Source organism: Brachyhypopomus gauderio, chromosome 3 (genome assembly GCF_052324685.1).
Source record: "Brachyhypopomus gauderio isolate BG-103 chromosome 3, BGAUD_0.2, whole genome shotgun sequence".
Taxonomy (NCBI): Eukaryota; Metazoa; Chordata; class Actinopteri; order Gymnotiformes; family Hypopomidae; genus Brachyhypopomus; species Brachyhypopomus gauderio.
In genome coordinates, this window is record NC_135213.1 from 22,444,991 (window position 1) to 22,460,672 (window position 15,682).

Sequence of the window (15,682 nt, forward strand, 5' to 3'; positions counted from 1 at the left end):
AACACAACGCAGTGACCGCTAGATGGCGCTGCGGCGGGAGAAGTCAAGCATGGCGGTGACGTCACACGCAAATAGCTCCAGAGCTGCGCGCTGGTCTCTGCTGCTTCTTGTTGGGCAGAGCGGTAACATAGTCACTCTAGAAATAAAATGATGACTGTTTGGAATCGAAGAGTACACTGGATTGTAACATTTATGTAGGTTACAATGCAGGTTTGCCGTTGTTGAGATAAAAGTCCTCTGGGTAAGTAGTTTTGTACTGCTTTGATTTATAATGCGTCGCCGCCAAATATTATAGCGTCTTATAGCGTATACAAGCGCTGCGGTTTTCTCTGATTTCGATTCTATATCTGTATTTACCAAACGAATGTTTTTCAGCTTGAGAGTGATATATGGCAACATAAAGCTTAAATGTGTAAACGGTTACATGGAATATACGGTAATGATGAGCAAATAAAAAACTTCAACTTGACTTCATCAGCCCAGTCTATGGGGCAGTCTATTTTATAATAGCTTACCTACGTTACTGGTAAAATAACCGATTCAAAGATTTTCCTAAAATTTTTCGATTTCTAGACATCTAGTAGACATTTAGCGTTCTGCTTCAGTTGATTTTATTCCTTTGGGGAAACAATGTCAGGTTGTTTTATATTGAAAGTAAGTCTTACAACATGGACCCAGGCTTACTTAATATATTAAATGGAAATATATTAGTTGAGACGTATGCTGCCGTAAGAAATCCATCTTAGCAGTCTAACAGACTTGGGAGGATTAGGCACAGCAAATACGCACGGAGAACTACCGTCGTACACCGCAAATGATCTTAAGTACACGACCAGTGACCTTTTTTTCCAACGAAGAAAAATATAGAGTGGTGCAGTAGCCTATATAGTTTCGTGGTAGTTATTCCAGGTACCACGGGTTGTCATTTTGATAACTGTAACCTACCACAGAACCTTGTGCTAGGAGCAGGTAGGACTTTAAAATGAAAAAATAGGAATCGAGTCTGTTTTTGTTTTTACATTGATACTCTGATTCCTCTTTCTTTAAACTCGTATACCAGAGGATTGTAATTAAAGTGGCAACCACCTCTTTTAGAGGACTGTTGGAAAGCTCTTTCAGGCATATTTGATAGTAACCAGCTGTTGTGTTTGCTTTGATTAGGTCTAAGGGTGTCTGTGGTCTCACTGCCCTTCTGTCTGCCACAAGTTCCTTTGAAGTAGGTGCAAATGCCAAACACTTAAAGCCACATCGACAGTTCTGCTACCTCTCACAGGAGAGAGAGAAAATCAAATTGTCATGGGAAACCAACTGACAGACATGGCTCCCAACACACCGTTCCTTCCTAACTTCCAGTCTCTTCACGTGGTCGTTATTGGGCTGGACTCTTCTGGCAAAACCTCCCTCCTTTACAGACTCAAACTGAAGGAATTTGTCAAGACCATTCCGACAAAAGGCTTTAACACGGAGAAGATCAAAGTGCCGGTGGGCAACGGCCGCGCCATCACGTTCCAGGTGTGGGATGTGGGTGGGAACGACAAGCTGAGGCCCCTGTGGAAGTCGTACACGCGCCGCACCGACGGCATGGTCTTCGTGGTGGACTCCACGGAGGCAGAGCGCCTGGAAGAGGCCAAGGTGGAGCTGCACAAGATCACGCGCACGTCGGAGAACCAGGGCGTGCCCGTGCTCGTGCTGGCCAACAAACAGGATCTTCCGGCCGCGCTGGCGGCCAGTGAGGTGGAGAAGGTTATGGCTGTTCATGAACTGAGTGCCAACACCCTGCACCACGTGCAAGGATGCAGCGCTGTGGACGGGCAGGGCCTGCAGCAGGGCCTGGAGAAACTCTACGAGATGATCCTCAGACGGAAAAAGATGGTGCGGCACAGCAAGAAAAAGAGATGAGCAACTCGGGGCACCCTTTAAGAATCGGTTCTGTCTGCTGTGAACCCCTGCAATGGTTTCTGTATCATTGTAGGATTTTGCAGTGATTTGCTGAACAAAGGAATTGTCCCAGATGGCCCTGGGGTCAGGAGAAAATGGATTTGACCTTTATGTGTCACACAGTATTGAACTGCTTTCTTCCATGCCTAGTATTTGCTGTGCAGCTGCCCTTTGTATCTGAGGAATTAATATGCGATAGATCTGATCTGTAGTATCAACAGAATTTTAAACCTACTCATTTTGTTCCTGCGTGTGTCCTCCAGAAGTCGAATAGACCGAAATGAGGATCGCAGCTGGCAACACAGATTTTACTTTGAGGTACTTCATGACGAAGCCTTGAATTTTGATGGATGGGATGCCAGTGCTAATATAATAAAAGACCATATAGGCTGAAGTATTTGTGGGATACACGACGCAGAACTTGTTCTCACTTCTGAGGACAAGTTTATGTTGGCAAACCTGATTGTTTTTATTCACTGTAAATAGTTTTTTTTTGTAATGCTAAGAAACTAATAAATTATAGATGACTTTGCCACAAATTGTTTGTGAACAGACATCTTAATATTTTTTAAGACGTTATATTCATTATAAGAAATGGCTTGTGATTTTGTCTTTCAGTAATTGCCACAAATGTTGGGAAACACTTTTAACACTAGAAATATGAATTGGAGTTCTTACTAGGAGGTAATTAGAGAGACCAGTGAGACCTGATCCTCCTTCTTACACGTGTACATGTCTTGCATACATGTTACATGTGCTGTCAAAGAATCAAGAGGCCTTTGGTATCGTATGCATCAAAACTATGCTAGTAATCTCTTTCAGCTAGGACCTTTGCTCTATTTAACAAAGTTAATAGATTAGATATAAATGCCCAAATGTGTCCTTGGGTGATGAAATCTTACACCTCTTTGGGCCTATTTATAGATGCAGTGCTTTGATGATGTCATTGCTGGCCAGCGAGATTGTTCCAAGCTCTGACCAGCTGTAAGAATGTTCTGTGTCACCTTATGTCTCATCGAGGACCTTTTTGAAACTTGACACTGCTAAATACTAAATGCAGTTTGTTTAGAATTCAGTTATCACCATAGATGATACTATATATAAACCTATTTTTCAAACATGGCCATGGTATATTTGTCCGCTCAAAGTGACACTTTGAACAGTACATGAATAGTACTGGTTCGTTGTACGTTAATATTACAGCAAACAAGGCAAAACCTGTTAGACCTCAGCAGGACACCAAATCCATTTACTCTTAACGTCTTGGTGTGGCAGCTGCTTCTGGCTTGATTAGATTAATCAGTGATCTGGTTCTGGGTTGAGAATACAGCAGTGGGGAAATAAAGCAAGATTGGTTTATTCCGCTGGGGTTTCTGTACATTTGCTGGTGTAATGTCAAGGGACCCTCTTGGGCCAGTAAGTGGATGACGTGTAACTTGCCTGCTGGATTTATTTATCCACCCAAAATCTAAAGGTAATTACATACACATTAACAAATTACTCTAAAGAAAACAAACGGTTTTGGGTCAAGTTACTGTCAGTTAAGCTTGTAAACATGGCTTATTTATATTGGTTTGTGGTGGTATTCTCTGTTTTCTGCATAAAAAATTTAATTTAGGAAAAAACGTAAACGGCTGAACACAGTCTGTACTGTCACTGCCTCACATGGGTCAATTCCTAGTACTCTTCAGCAATACTGAAAGGGACACCACTGTCTGCTGATAAACACTAATGATTATATTGATTACTGTGGTCTACATCCAGCCTTTGACATCGATACTCCTCAATCACTGCAACAAATCACTATTTGTCAATATGATCTGAGAGGAGAAGGCGGTTGAGGGATGTAAAGCCAAATGGCAGAGCTAGACTCACCATTTTAGCCATCCTGTTCTTGCAGTGCTATCTGAAGAATGCAGGATAAGGAACAGGCCCCCTGATGGGCTGTTTAATGAAGAAGAGGAACTGTGTTGTAATGCTGAAAACAAACAAGAACCCTTTTACCTGCTGGGAAGCCAAGCTTGAGCACTAATTCTGCAGATGGAGTTTATTGTTTACCATAGAAAATGTGCAGCTATTTAGTTTTTCAGCATGAGAGATATAACACTGACCTGAAAGAGTCATAAAAACATGGTTCATGACACTTTGATTTCAGTTTGATCTCAGGTTTCCAAATTAAAGCAATAGAGTCAATTAAAAAAGTTTCTAAAATGCTCTAAATTGTTTGTGTCCCCTCGGTTGAGTGAAGCCCAGAGATGAGATGCGAGATCCCTGATAATGAACTGGTTCTGCTGGTAGAGCAGTATGTGTTTTGCACACAATTACGGAGCCTGGGGTGGTATTTACACACACAAACACACACACCCTTAACCTGGCCTACTCTGACCAGGATCCAACATGGAACACCCTAGAATCTGGCCATCAGAAACGCTGTGTAAACACTTCCCAGACGCATTCGGCATGGAATTTTAACAGCATGGCTGATAACTTTGCCTAATTGCCCTAGAGTAAGGGTGTTGTGGATTAGTGAAGGGAGCTGCAACGGCCCTGAAGTGTTCACACTTCCATCTCAGCATTTGGATGGAAGGAGAGAGGGAGGCAGGGTAACAGTGCAGACAGAGAGCAAACAATACGTGGACGCATACGGTCCTGCCCATCACACAAAATGAGTTTAATTGCATGAAATAGAATCAGAGCAGTATGCCAGAGATTATGATCTCCTCTTGAGTTTCATGTCTTCTTAAGCATTGTGTGGATCACTGTTATGGTCATGATGACTGGAATAAAATAAAAGCCTAAGGCACAACTGGGGAATCACGGGTTGCCAGGTGCATTCTTCAAACGTGCACGATAGAGTGGGAGTCTCCTGGCGTGCCAATCCCCTCGTCAATACACTTAATTCCTGCTTCAATTGCTGACTGTAAAGCCTCTGAATATCATAACTGTTTGTTTTCATTGATGTCTCTCACAATGCCAATTTCTTACTATAAGCAGCCTAAATGGAAAATGCTTTTACAAATAACATTTACACACAAAACAAAAACAAATTATATGCAGCTGTTAAGGGCTTTATCATAACCTTCAATTTAGAGGACAAAGGCATCAAAGGCTGCTGTCCCAAGATGCAGTGCAGGCTTCATTCAGGCTACAATTCCACATGTTACAAAGGGGGCATCGGTACTGGGAGAGCCCCTCTCTGCAGAAGAACCGGCTACTTAAATGGACCACACGCTTTTATTTATCACCACAGCAACTGCCAGCCTGTAACCAGGGGTGACCTCTGCAGGATCTCCAAGAGCTTTTAATTGCCTTTGTGGTCCTGTATGCATTTCATGAGGGGTGACGGAGGGGCCACAGGAGGACACAGGCAGTGTGAGTCAATTCTGCATATATGCATCAGCACTGCTGAGGTCTCCCGAGGTAAACCGACTGCTGCTAGCACTATTGCCATGTGTGGGTTTTGTACCAAGGTGTGTGCATGGTAATGTGGAGGGACCCAGATAAGGATGCTCCGAGCGGGTGTGCTCAGGCCTGTGCGAGTGCACGCTTGTCATAAAGCCTCTCAGTGCGGGTGATGTCAGAGTGTTTATCGCACAAGGCAGGGATCTGGCTACCCATTATGTCCTCCCGACCATAAAGCTGCCAGGGTTGTTGAAATGGGGGGGTTGGCCTGTGGAGTGGGGACGAATAGAGAGAGGCAATCAGCGAGAGTCTCGGAGCCAGGCAGCGTGGGTCGTAAATCCGTGTGCTTATTCAAAGGCTTTTGCAGAGGAGCAAACGGCACTGCAGTTTCACTCTCCCTGGAGGCCCAGGACAGCACCCGCACCCAGAAGCACCGCTGTAGCCAACGAACTGCCGACACATCCCAGCTATGAATAGGAGGCTTTAACGATGGGGTGGAGCTCCAAATGTTCTCCATTTAATTATTGTGCACTACAAGTTTATTTTAGTATTTGAGTGTGCTAGATGTTTTTGGTTTCTCTTTGAAAGTTATGAGTGGAACAATATATTAGGAATCTCTTTCAGCTGGGAAGAAGATGAAAATTATTAAAACAGTCCTGTACTTAGTCTGATTCAATATTCAGAGGGCCTTTCAAGAACGATTACCTCTTAGATTAAAAGCGCAAATACCACAGTGCTAAAGGTTCTACATAATTCACTCGGGAGATCTGAATGGGCCAGCGTTTTCTCATTAATGTTGTAATGGACACCTCTTGAACGGTTAATTTGACATTAAATGTGTGCATTTATGGTGCATTCAAAAATATTATTTTTTTCACCATACCCTTGATGTGTCATCTCTAGGCTTATGGAAGTCCCAAGGGCCGGGTGGTTAGTGCATTGGCCGTCAAATATGTCTGCTTACGTATGTACAAACTCACTCCCATGTTAATTTCACTCTGTGTCACTGGGACCTTGCTTTTAGGCTTCCTGAAAAACATTTGAGAGGTGAAGTTGTTTTGATGAATTCACAGTGTAGTTGGGGGGGGGGGGGGGGTTTCCTCAGGTCTTCTCTGCTCCGGTTTGTGTGGGACATGTGGACACCCAGAGCCACTCTCTGACAAGACAAGACAAGCAAAATGGCTTTGAGTGTTGTGGTTTTGTGTGCGTCCTTCCTCTCTAGGGTCTCATCATGCCAGGATTACCCATCCGCTCATCTGCCCAGGCGTCTCCGGGCTTGTGCTGTGGGGATTAATGCAGCCTTGTTGATATTAGATGCTTCCCAATCCCTGTTCCTAGTCCCAGCATGGCTCTGAAAATGCCTGCTGGTTGATTCCCACTGATTCACCACTATATTTAAACATTTTGCGGATGTTGTGGAGAGGGAGTATCCAGAGATGATATTAAAAGACAAAAAAAATGTTCAGTCCTCAAAAACGTTTCTGAATGTATCCTGGCAGCATAATGTATATCTTCCATTTCTTCTGAATGTTTTAATGTATATAGATAAGTGTTGTCTTTTGCATTGTAGTCTGCATGTTCACTAGACCTGGTGTGATTTCAATGGCGTGTATGTTCTGCAAAGGACAATATTGGTTTCATTAAGGTAATGAGGACAACTTAATTTTGGCTGAGGATCCTCTGACTCAGCAGACCTATAGAAGCCCTAATGAAGTGACCTCATTATAGCTTAGTGTATTTTTACACTAGCCTCACTCCCAGTGTTCTCTTAAGTGGAGTGTGCCTCAGAGATGCTTTATGAGTGCCCACTTAAACAGTACACAGTATGTTAATGTTCAGTATTATCAGTTTAGCATAGTATGAAAAATAAGGGTACTATGAACTTGAGTTTGTTTTTCTGAGATCTGCCTCATTTTTTACTCTGCTGATATGCTGACTGGCTGCTGTTATGCTCTGATAGTAACAAGGTGTGAGTGTGGGTGGGTGATCTCTCGCTCCCCTGCATTGCTCATGGTGGAACGTTCCGGGCTGATGAATGTGCCTCCGTGGGAGGGTGGGGCAGCCCGGGCAGCTCTTCCCATCCACCCATGCGGTGAGACCCTGGCTCTGCAAGCGGAGTCTGCAGCATAGCAAAATCTGCCTGTAGTGCTCATCCAGTTATCGGAGATGGCTGAGAAGAGCCGTGTTGTGTGTGTGGGTGTGTGCATGTGAGAGAGAGAGGGTGAGAGTGTAAGGCACGTGTCCAGCTGAGCCCACGTGAGAGTGGGAGCTCATGTGGAATATCTGCCCATCAGCATGTATGGAGAGGGCCTGTGTGTTTCTTTACTAGGAGAATGGCCCTCAGGAACACTCATCCCAGATTCTAACACTACCGCAATACATGCAAACAATCTTAGTGGAGTTCTTACACCAGAAGCAGGGCTTGCCTGGACATCCAGAATTTATTTTCACTGGCATCTAAGCATTGATTATATTAACTGCAAGAAATCCACTATATGGTTCTGTAAAATAAATGAGTCAGAACCTTCAATTAAAGGCTATAAACTAGATTCTTTTCTGACCTGAATAGAGCAGTTTTGCTCTATTTTTTTTGTTTTGCTAAGTTCACAGTTCACATCATTTACAAAGGCCTCCCATAAACAATGGCAAAGAACTATCCTCACTTCACGTGTGGCAGCAGTAACCTTTTCACGCGAGCAGCTGGCAGGCTCTCTAGGTGAATGTTCAGGTGTTAATCATGTCCTGTGTGGGGCTGTACTGAGTCGTGGGGCCGGGAACCGGGCAGGGAACCTCATCTGACAGCAGGGGGTGAGGGGGGTCCATGTGAAGTGAATCTGACATTTGTTCCCAGGTCCCAAACCAACATGCCCATGGAGCCTTTTGTTGATCCCAGCTCTGCCCTGCCCTGCGCTTTCATGGGCATTGTAATGTTTACTTCCTGTTCTATGCCAGCATCATGGAGGTATCCCAAACAGGATGTGCTGAGGTAGTCTCCTGCTTTCGCTCAGAGAACTGCGAACTGAAAACCTGAGAACAAGTCCCTTGTTGGCCAAGACTTCCACTGTAGAGAAACAGTAGAAAATCATATTATTTATTTCAGATTATTAAAGGTGTAAAACTGTTATGCATTCATTAGTCATTCCATCAGGCCAGGTCCTGCCCAAAGATTGACACACAAAAAGCAACCAAGTCGCAATTACTGTTCTATTTTCTCATCACTTGGCATTCTTGCTCTCCATTATACATGAACCAGTATCTCTATCACTCTCCAATTTACATGAACCAGTACATTCTGTCACTCTCCATTATACATGAACCAGTGCATTCTCTGTCACTCTGATAATTGCCATTTTAGGGGGTAAACTAATCTCAACCTCCTTTAACAAGATCCCACAAGTGAATCTGTGACTCACATAATTGTTCCATTTGTGCGAGCAGCTTCAGGGCTTCTTTTAAGTGGGGCAGAATGTCTCAAGTTTTATTGAGCCTGGTACAGATGTGCATCAGACATCATTAAAGTTCAGATACTTATTCAAGTATTATTCAAGAAATCCTAAACATCAAGGAGAATATTTTGTACACGGCAAAGAAAAAAAATTTCCAATCCCCTGCAAGAGGATGCAACATAGAAACACGATCTAATTTGGATTCACCCCTACGGTGCTAAATTGGTATCCTATCTAAGTTTATAGTTTACACCAGCTACCAATGTGCAAAATAGGCTTGAATTTTACATTTGTGATCTCGATAACCATACAACTTACAGAAGAGGGAAAAAATATACGTGCATTTAAAATGTTGGTGATTACACAAGTCCAGTATTCAAATAGTGTGAACTGTCAGAAGCCAGGTAGAAGGCTTCCAAAGGAGGTTCCAAATTTTCTTCATTTTATGTGGTAGAGTGTGTTGTCACAGTGAGATGATTTGCACAGCCATTTTAATTTTGTTCTTTGTTACAAATATGTAAAACATTCAGGGTATGCCTGGCATTTGACCCTCCCATCTCTTTGTAACAGAGGTGGTACTCTCTGACTCTCCTTAAATCCCTCTTAACACTACAAAGCATGGCGTTAGCAGGAAGTCCTTGATGATGTCAGACCAAGGAGCACAGGTCAGTTCTTACTCCAAATCCACAATGGCAGTGAGGAAGTTCTAGGAAGTTCCCTAGAAGGAAAGAGAACGGTCCCATGATGATGTGCTGTACTATATCACTCTGCTCCTCTGTGTGTGTGTGTGTGTGTGTGTGTGTGTGTGTGTGTGTGTGTGTGTGCCCATGGATGTGATCTACTTACCGTGGCTCACTGCCCATACGTGCAGACTACCCTATGCCTGAGGCACTGTACCCTTCCCTCATTAGAGCCTCATTTAACCTTTGTGGAAAGTCTGCAGGCAGCAGAGAGTGCGTCACACTAACAAATGAACAATATGACACTTTGTTTCCAGGTAATTGCTGATAATAACAAAGAATGACACATTGTTTTCATGGATAGGTTCTCTATCGGGGAAGAATTGCATATATTTTAGTAAAGGCAGTCAGTCTTCTGATCGTGACCTTCAGGATTACACATGGCGCATAATCCGTGGGCAATACTGAGCACGTTTGAGCTGCGTGTGGGTGGGATTTTGATCATCTCTCTGCCTCCCTTCATCCCACCACCTCTGCTCATGGAGTCCCATACAGTATGTAGGTCAGCAGTAATGTATGCAGCACCTGCACTAGCAAAAGTAAGGGGGGGGGGGGGGGGTTAGGCTGCCGTCAGTAAGCGGTGGCGTAACTGTTGGAGGACACGTGAGCACGTGACACGTGTCAGAGTGACGTGAGGCTCTGCAGTGGAGTGAGCGCCATCAGGGAGGCAGATATAAAGGACACCGGGGAGCGTGAGATATCACTGGGGTAACACACAGGGCCGGATGGCACGGCGGAATGGGGGAAGAGAGGCAGCACTAAAGCCGCGGGCTCCCCTGGCAGTCGTACACACTTTACTGCATTGCAGTGAAAAGGGGCGGTGGGGGCAGAGGGGGACGAGGCATGCACACGCTCCCAGAAACACACTCTGAAAATCAGCACACCCTCCACACTCCTGCCTGCATCCCTGGATCAGTCAGGGGATGCTGCAGTTGAATTATTCACACTCTCAGTCTTTGGGGCTTAATTACCAAAACGCAATCAATTTCAACCAAGGTTTTTTTAATATCTGTAAATAGAAGTAAATAGGCTCAAGGAGGTCCAACATCTTTACCTTCAAACATACACACACACACACACTCACACACACCCACCCACTCACTCACACACACACACACACACACACACACACACACACACACACACACACACACACACACACACACACACACACACACACACACAGAGGTTACAATATGACCCTGAAGATGCTCAGAACCGCAGTATCCTGACCCTGACCTTTCCTGTGAGCTCCCCCAGAGCTCCTGTGGGATCAGGTTTCCCCAGAATGTTGCTTACCCCAGCGATTCCCTTTAAGACGCCTATTCAGGGCTTTTTCTGGCAGGTTAACCTCATCTGATCATGCAGAGCAAGGTTAAGCTAACCCATGCCTGCCCTGTGTGGGAAGAGCTACTCCCACCAGACCATGCTAACTGACTTATGATCAGCAAAATGTATCAATCTTTTTTCCTTCAGTCAAGCTGACTTTTACCATTTGTGTATGAAGAGAGAGACATCGAAGCTTCCAAAATTGTATACATGTACAATAAGAATGCATAATACTGTTACTATACACTAACCACAAACACACACACACACACACACACACACACACACACACACACACACACACGGAAAAAAAAAAGTTTAGCAGTTAATAATACTAATAATCACGGCTCTGCAGAGATGGTCAGTATCACTGTGAGACCAGCATCCTGGTGTGAGTCAGACAGACACACAGGCACAGAGACAGACAGACAGACAGGAAGGAGGCACGTGCAGGAGCCGTGCGAGGAGGCGTCTGCACATCGCCTCCAGTCTCCAGCTCCCTTTTGGCTGGAATCAAGGCCAGCTGAGTGCCGAGTCATTCACTCTCACACAAAAACATGTGACACGAGTTCCTCAGAAGTAGGCTCACACCTAATCTGCCCGGTAACAGTAGAGTGCTCTGGGCGAGTGAGCAGAGAGCCGGGAGACGTGGCAATGGCAGAGGAGGAGGCGGCCACTAGAAAAAACTTCCAGCGAAAGCTAAAGATAGCCCCGCACTTAGGCCCGCCAAGGCCGGTCTCTCACAGGGTTAGAGCACGCGCTGGGGCTCTCTCTCCTCCACACAGTGCAGACGGGGGAGGCCCCTGAATGGACAGAATGAGGACACGCCCACAAGACCAGACGCTGATGGAGAGATTGAGCTCTGCTTCCCAGTGGCAGAATGGGAATATGCACACAATATTACATGCAGTGTATGCAGTGTATGCAGTGTATGCAGTGTGTGCAGTGTATGCAGTGTATGCAGTGTGTGCAGTGTGTGCAGTGTATGCATGATCATCTCAGCAGTTCTACATGTGATTCCTTATTCATTAGAAGTATAATCATTCACATCAGATCAGGCATCCAAAACAGGACAATCAGTGATGAATTGTCAGTTTCCTGAGGCTTGATATATTGAGTGTTTGGGAAATGGAATTTATAATATAAAAGTGTATTAGTCCTTGATGAGACATTCAGGGGAAGCACATTAGCATTCGGTCTGCCTGCTTATGTACAAATTGCTCAATTAAATGGGAGATTCATTTATAAAACATAACCTTTTTATTCATTTATAAAACAAAACATAAGTATAGCGCTTCTTCTTTCACTATAATGGGAACTCCAGATTGACTCCACGGAGTGGAAAAAAGTGAAACTCCATGAGATTCACTGTAGTTTTTAATAGCCTAAAGTAACACCTGGACCCCACTGGAGGGACTCATCTTATTTAATCTTATTCTTTTCATGCACCTTTGTATGTGACAATAAATCAGAAGCCCAGGTAACCCTGGTGGCAGGCGTAGATAAGACTGTACTGGTGTGGACTGGCCACCACAGCTCTCAGCATCTGCTCAGGTTACTGACGTGTCTACAGCACCAGTGCCAAGTTGCAGCTTGAAAGCTGCCCAACCACAGACCACAAGTAGAGGAGAAACTCCACACTGGTCCACTTTTCTCCCGTTTTGGGCAACGTCCTCATCTGCCTTCACAGTCCACTTCACTGCTTGGGCTAAACATAGACCTCACCTCAGACTAAACCCATGAACAACAGCATGGCTCTGTTCGCAATGCTGAAGGACTGTGGATGACGAGAACTATAATATCATCGGAAATCAGTTTCTAAGTTTGCGCTGGTGTTTTGCCTAGGTGAAAGGCACACATACTCTCACACTCTCCTTAGCGAGAAATGCTTACGTACAGAAATGACATAACCGTGCCGCGAGGAACAGCTCTCGGAGTGCTCAGGGTCAGTGAACCCGTGGGAAGCGTGGTTCTGCGTATGGGGCCTGCAGTAAGCAGTAAGGCCAACCTGTGGAGTATAACGGCACCGCCCCCTCAGCCACCATTGTATGGGGTCCACACGAAGCTGCATCTTTCAGGTTTATGCTCCCCTTTCATGTAGAATGGTATTTTGTCAGTACTTTAATTAATGGGAATAAAGTACTTAGATGATGTAATATTATTGTTTAGGCTGATGTAACTGTTCAAACAAAACCTTTCAAGAGTATACTTATTGCCTGCCCACTCTTGTTGGTAGCAGTACTCTGCTGCTTGCCTTTTGTAAAAGGGAGACCCCTCTATTATCAGTGGTAAATTGGGGCCAGTGAGAGGTTACATTGACACAGCCATGGTAAATTCTATGTGAGTTGATCTCTTGTGCAAACAAATGTAAAGGTAATGAGATTTATGTGACTGATTGTATAGGGAGTGGCACCATATCGCAGAGCCACGACATGAACTGACCTCGGAGCCTCTTATCACGCACTGAGCTGGAGGTTTTCGCAGGTATTTGTTAGCCTGGGTGGGAGATGCTGTGTCTTGCTGTTTGTTGTCAAACGAGATGAATCCCAGCTTGCCTTAATGGTACAGAGTCAAAAAACATGCTATTTGCAGGCCACCGTGGTATTCAGTAATGAATGCCTTCTCCTGCTGTGTGTATGAAGTTAATGATTTAACCTATAGGGGCCAAAAAGAGAGTAACCACAAAAATATTCTGAAAGGTGTGAGTCGAGTCTTAGGGGTATAGAATATACAGAAAATACTTCATAATCTAGCAAACTCAACCAAATTACACACATCTGATTAAACCAGTGGTTCCCAAAGTGGGGGGCATGCCCCCTAGGTGGGGTGCGGAGCTTGGAAGTAAAACATGTGCACATGTGTCAATATGGGGGGGGGGGGGGGTGTAGGGGGGCGCAAAAATATTCTCATCTACTAAAAGGGGGCACGGCAGAAAAAGTTTGGGAACCACTGGATTAAACTATTAGATGACATTGTAGCAACATTAATATGAATGAATGCCCAATTATTTATCTATTGCAACATAACAAACCTGAAAAAGCTGTGTAAGCTTAACATATCAGATTAGGTGGAACAAGCTAGTCTTGCTTAAAGTAACATTATGAGTCCTGATTTTTGTGGTTCACTGCTTTGTGTCTGGAAAAAAGAGGTTCAGATTACAGGCAAAGCTATGAAGTCATAAAGATCTACTGAGTCTCCTTGGTGTGTTATAGCGAACGCACCCCACATGTGTTGGAATAAGCATCCAATGAAAACTGCTCTAGCTTTCCTATGATACACTGCTCAGCAGTGGCTAGAGGACTCTGTTATAACTGCTGTTGTGCTACGCACCAGTAATGAAAGGAGGGTCTGAGAAAGCAGATAGTATTAGAGGAGGAAGAAAAACATCACAGTCTTACATTACAAGCAGCATATCAGATCTGACCAAAGGGACAAAAGTAGCATTTTTTGTGAAGTGTCCTTAGAAACCTATTCAACACATAGTAAAGAGAAAAGGTTATGGGCTCATGTGTAACCACACCCTGACCTTTTTTCACAACTATTACTATTGCAATAGTTCAGCACAGGCTCTTTAACAAGAAAAGCTTGTTCACGCCTCTGTACCTGTCCTTTCAACTTTATAAGCAGCTTCCTCTGAAACAGGAGCAGCTCAAATGCTACAAATGCCCGTGACTAATAAAATAGCACCATGTTTATGCAGCACTTGGTTTGGTAATACACGTTATGACTGTGAGCCCTGTTTCTATGAAAGCAAACAAAGAGTCTAAAAGGGCAGCTTTAGGACAGATGACCTCATCTCAATGACAGACATGGTGGGTCATGACCTCATTTCTTCACTATAGGATTCATGCGGCTGGATTTTGGCCACCCACAACAAAACAGCAGTGGTCAAGATCGGTTTACTTGTGTCTCTTCAGCCCTACCCTTCAAATCTGGCAACAATGCACACACACACACACACACACACACACACACACACACACACCATATATCTCTCTGCAAAGTCAGGTTCGCTCCCTCCTGCTAATGCTCTGAGCCAGCTCCAGGTGCTAGGGCTAGCAGATGGTTATATTATGCATGAGTCACAATTGTGGAGGAGCTGTCTCAGGGGGGCTTTATTGTCTTGGAAGGTCATTAGATAAATATTACCTCAAAGAGATGCAAAGAAGACTCAAGTTAAAGAGGACAAGATAGAAATGTGGCCAACAACTCAAGGACAGGCAATTGAGTGACTGTGAATAGTGTGGTTGAACTGTGGCTTATGTAAGTAAAATGTAGATTACTCCCCAAATCATACATCTCTCTGGTGTATCCTCAGAGCGTGCTGAATAAATTCACTACGCAATACAGAGGTGAGGGTGCCCCCTACTGTTCAACAAAAGCCAATGATTCTTGATGAAAATTTGCATTTTTTTCCAAGCTTCTCAGATCCTTTGAATTTCCCCTTCAGCTCTGTGCACAGCAGAGTGCAACCCACTTAGAGAGAATGCAATTAACTTTTTTCCACAACCCTGTTGATTCAATTCAGGCCATTCTGTGTGATCTCATGCATGCAGTACTGCTCAGGGAATGAGAATGAAAATTACAGGGACATGTCTCCTGTGGATCACCATAGCTTTCTCTTTAGACCAAAACATCTCCTTCGGAGAAGGTCATGTGCAGTCTGAGCAAACACACAAGGGCCTAATCAGTGGTATGAAGTGCACTGTTAGAGTTCAGCCACGGTCAGTGAATTATTTGGTGAAGCATGTCTGTAGAAAAATTACACAGACATGAATACGTCTCTAGAATGTCAAGACAAATGAGATTTATTCAGATTAAATATAG

General features: G+C 44.2%; 1 protein-coding gene across 1 annotated transcript; it reads left to right on the plus strand.

Annotated features, from left to right (window-relative positions):
• Positions 1-29: 29 nt before the first annotated feature.
• On the plus strand, positions 30-2,490 carry arl4d (ADP-ribosylation factor-like 4D). The gene is made up of 2 exons (XM_077000466.1): positions 30-241; positions 1,162-2,490. The coding sequence occupies exon 2, from the start codon at positions 1,297-1,299 to the stop codon at positions 1,897-1,899; it is 603 nt and encodes a 200-aa protein (XP_076856581.1). The 5' UTR covers positions 30-241; positions 1,162-1,296; the 3' UTR covers positions 1,900-2,490.
• Positions 2,491-15,682: the final 13,192 nt, after the last annotated feature.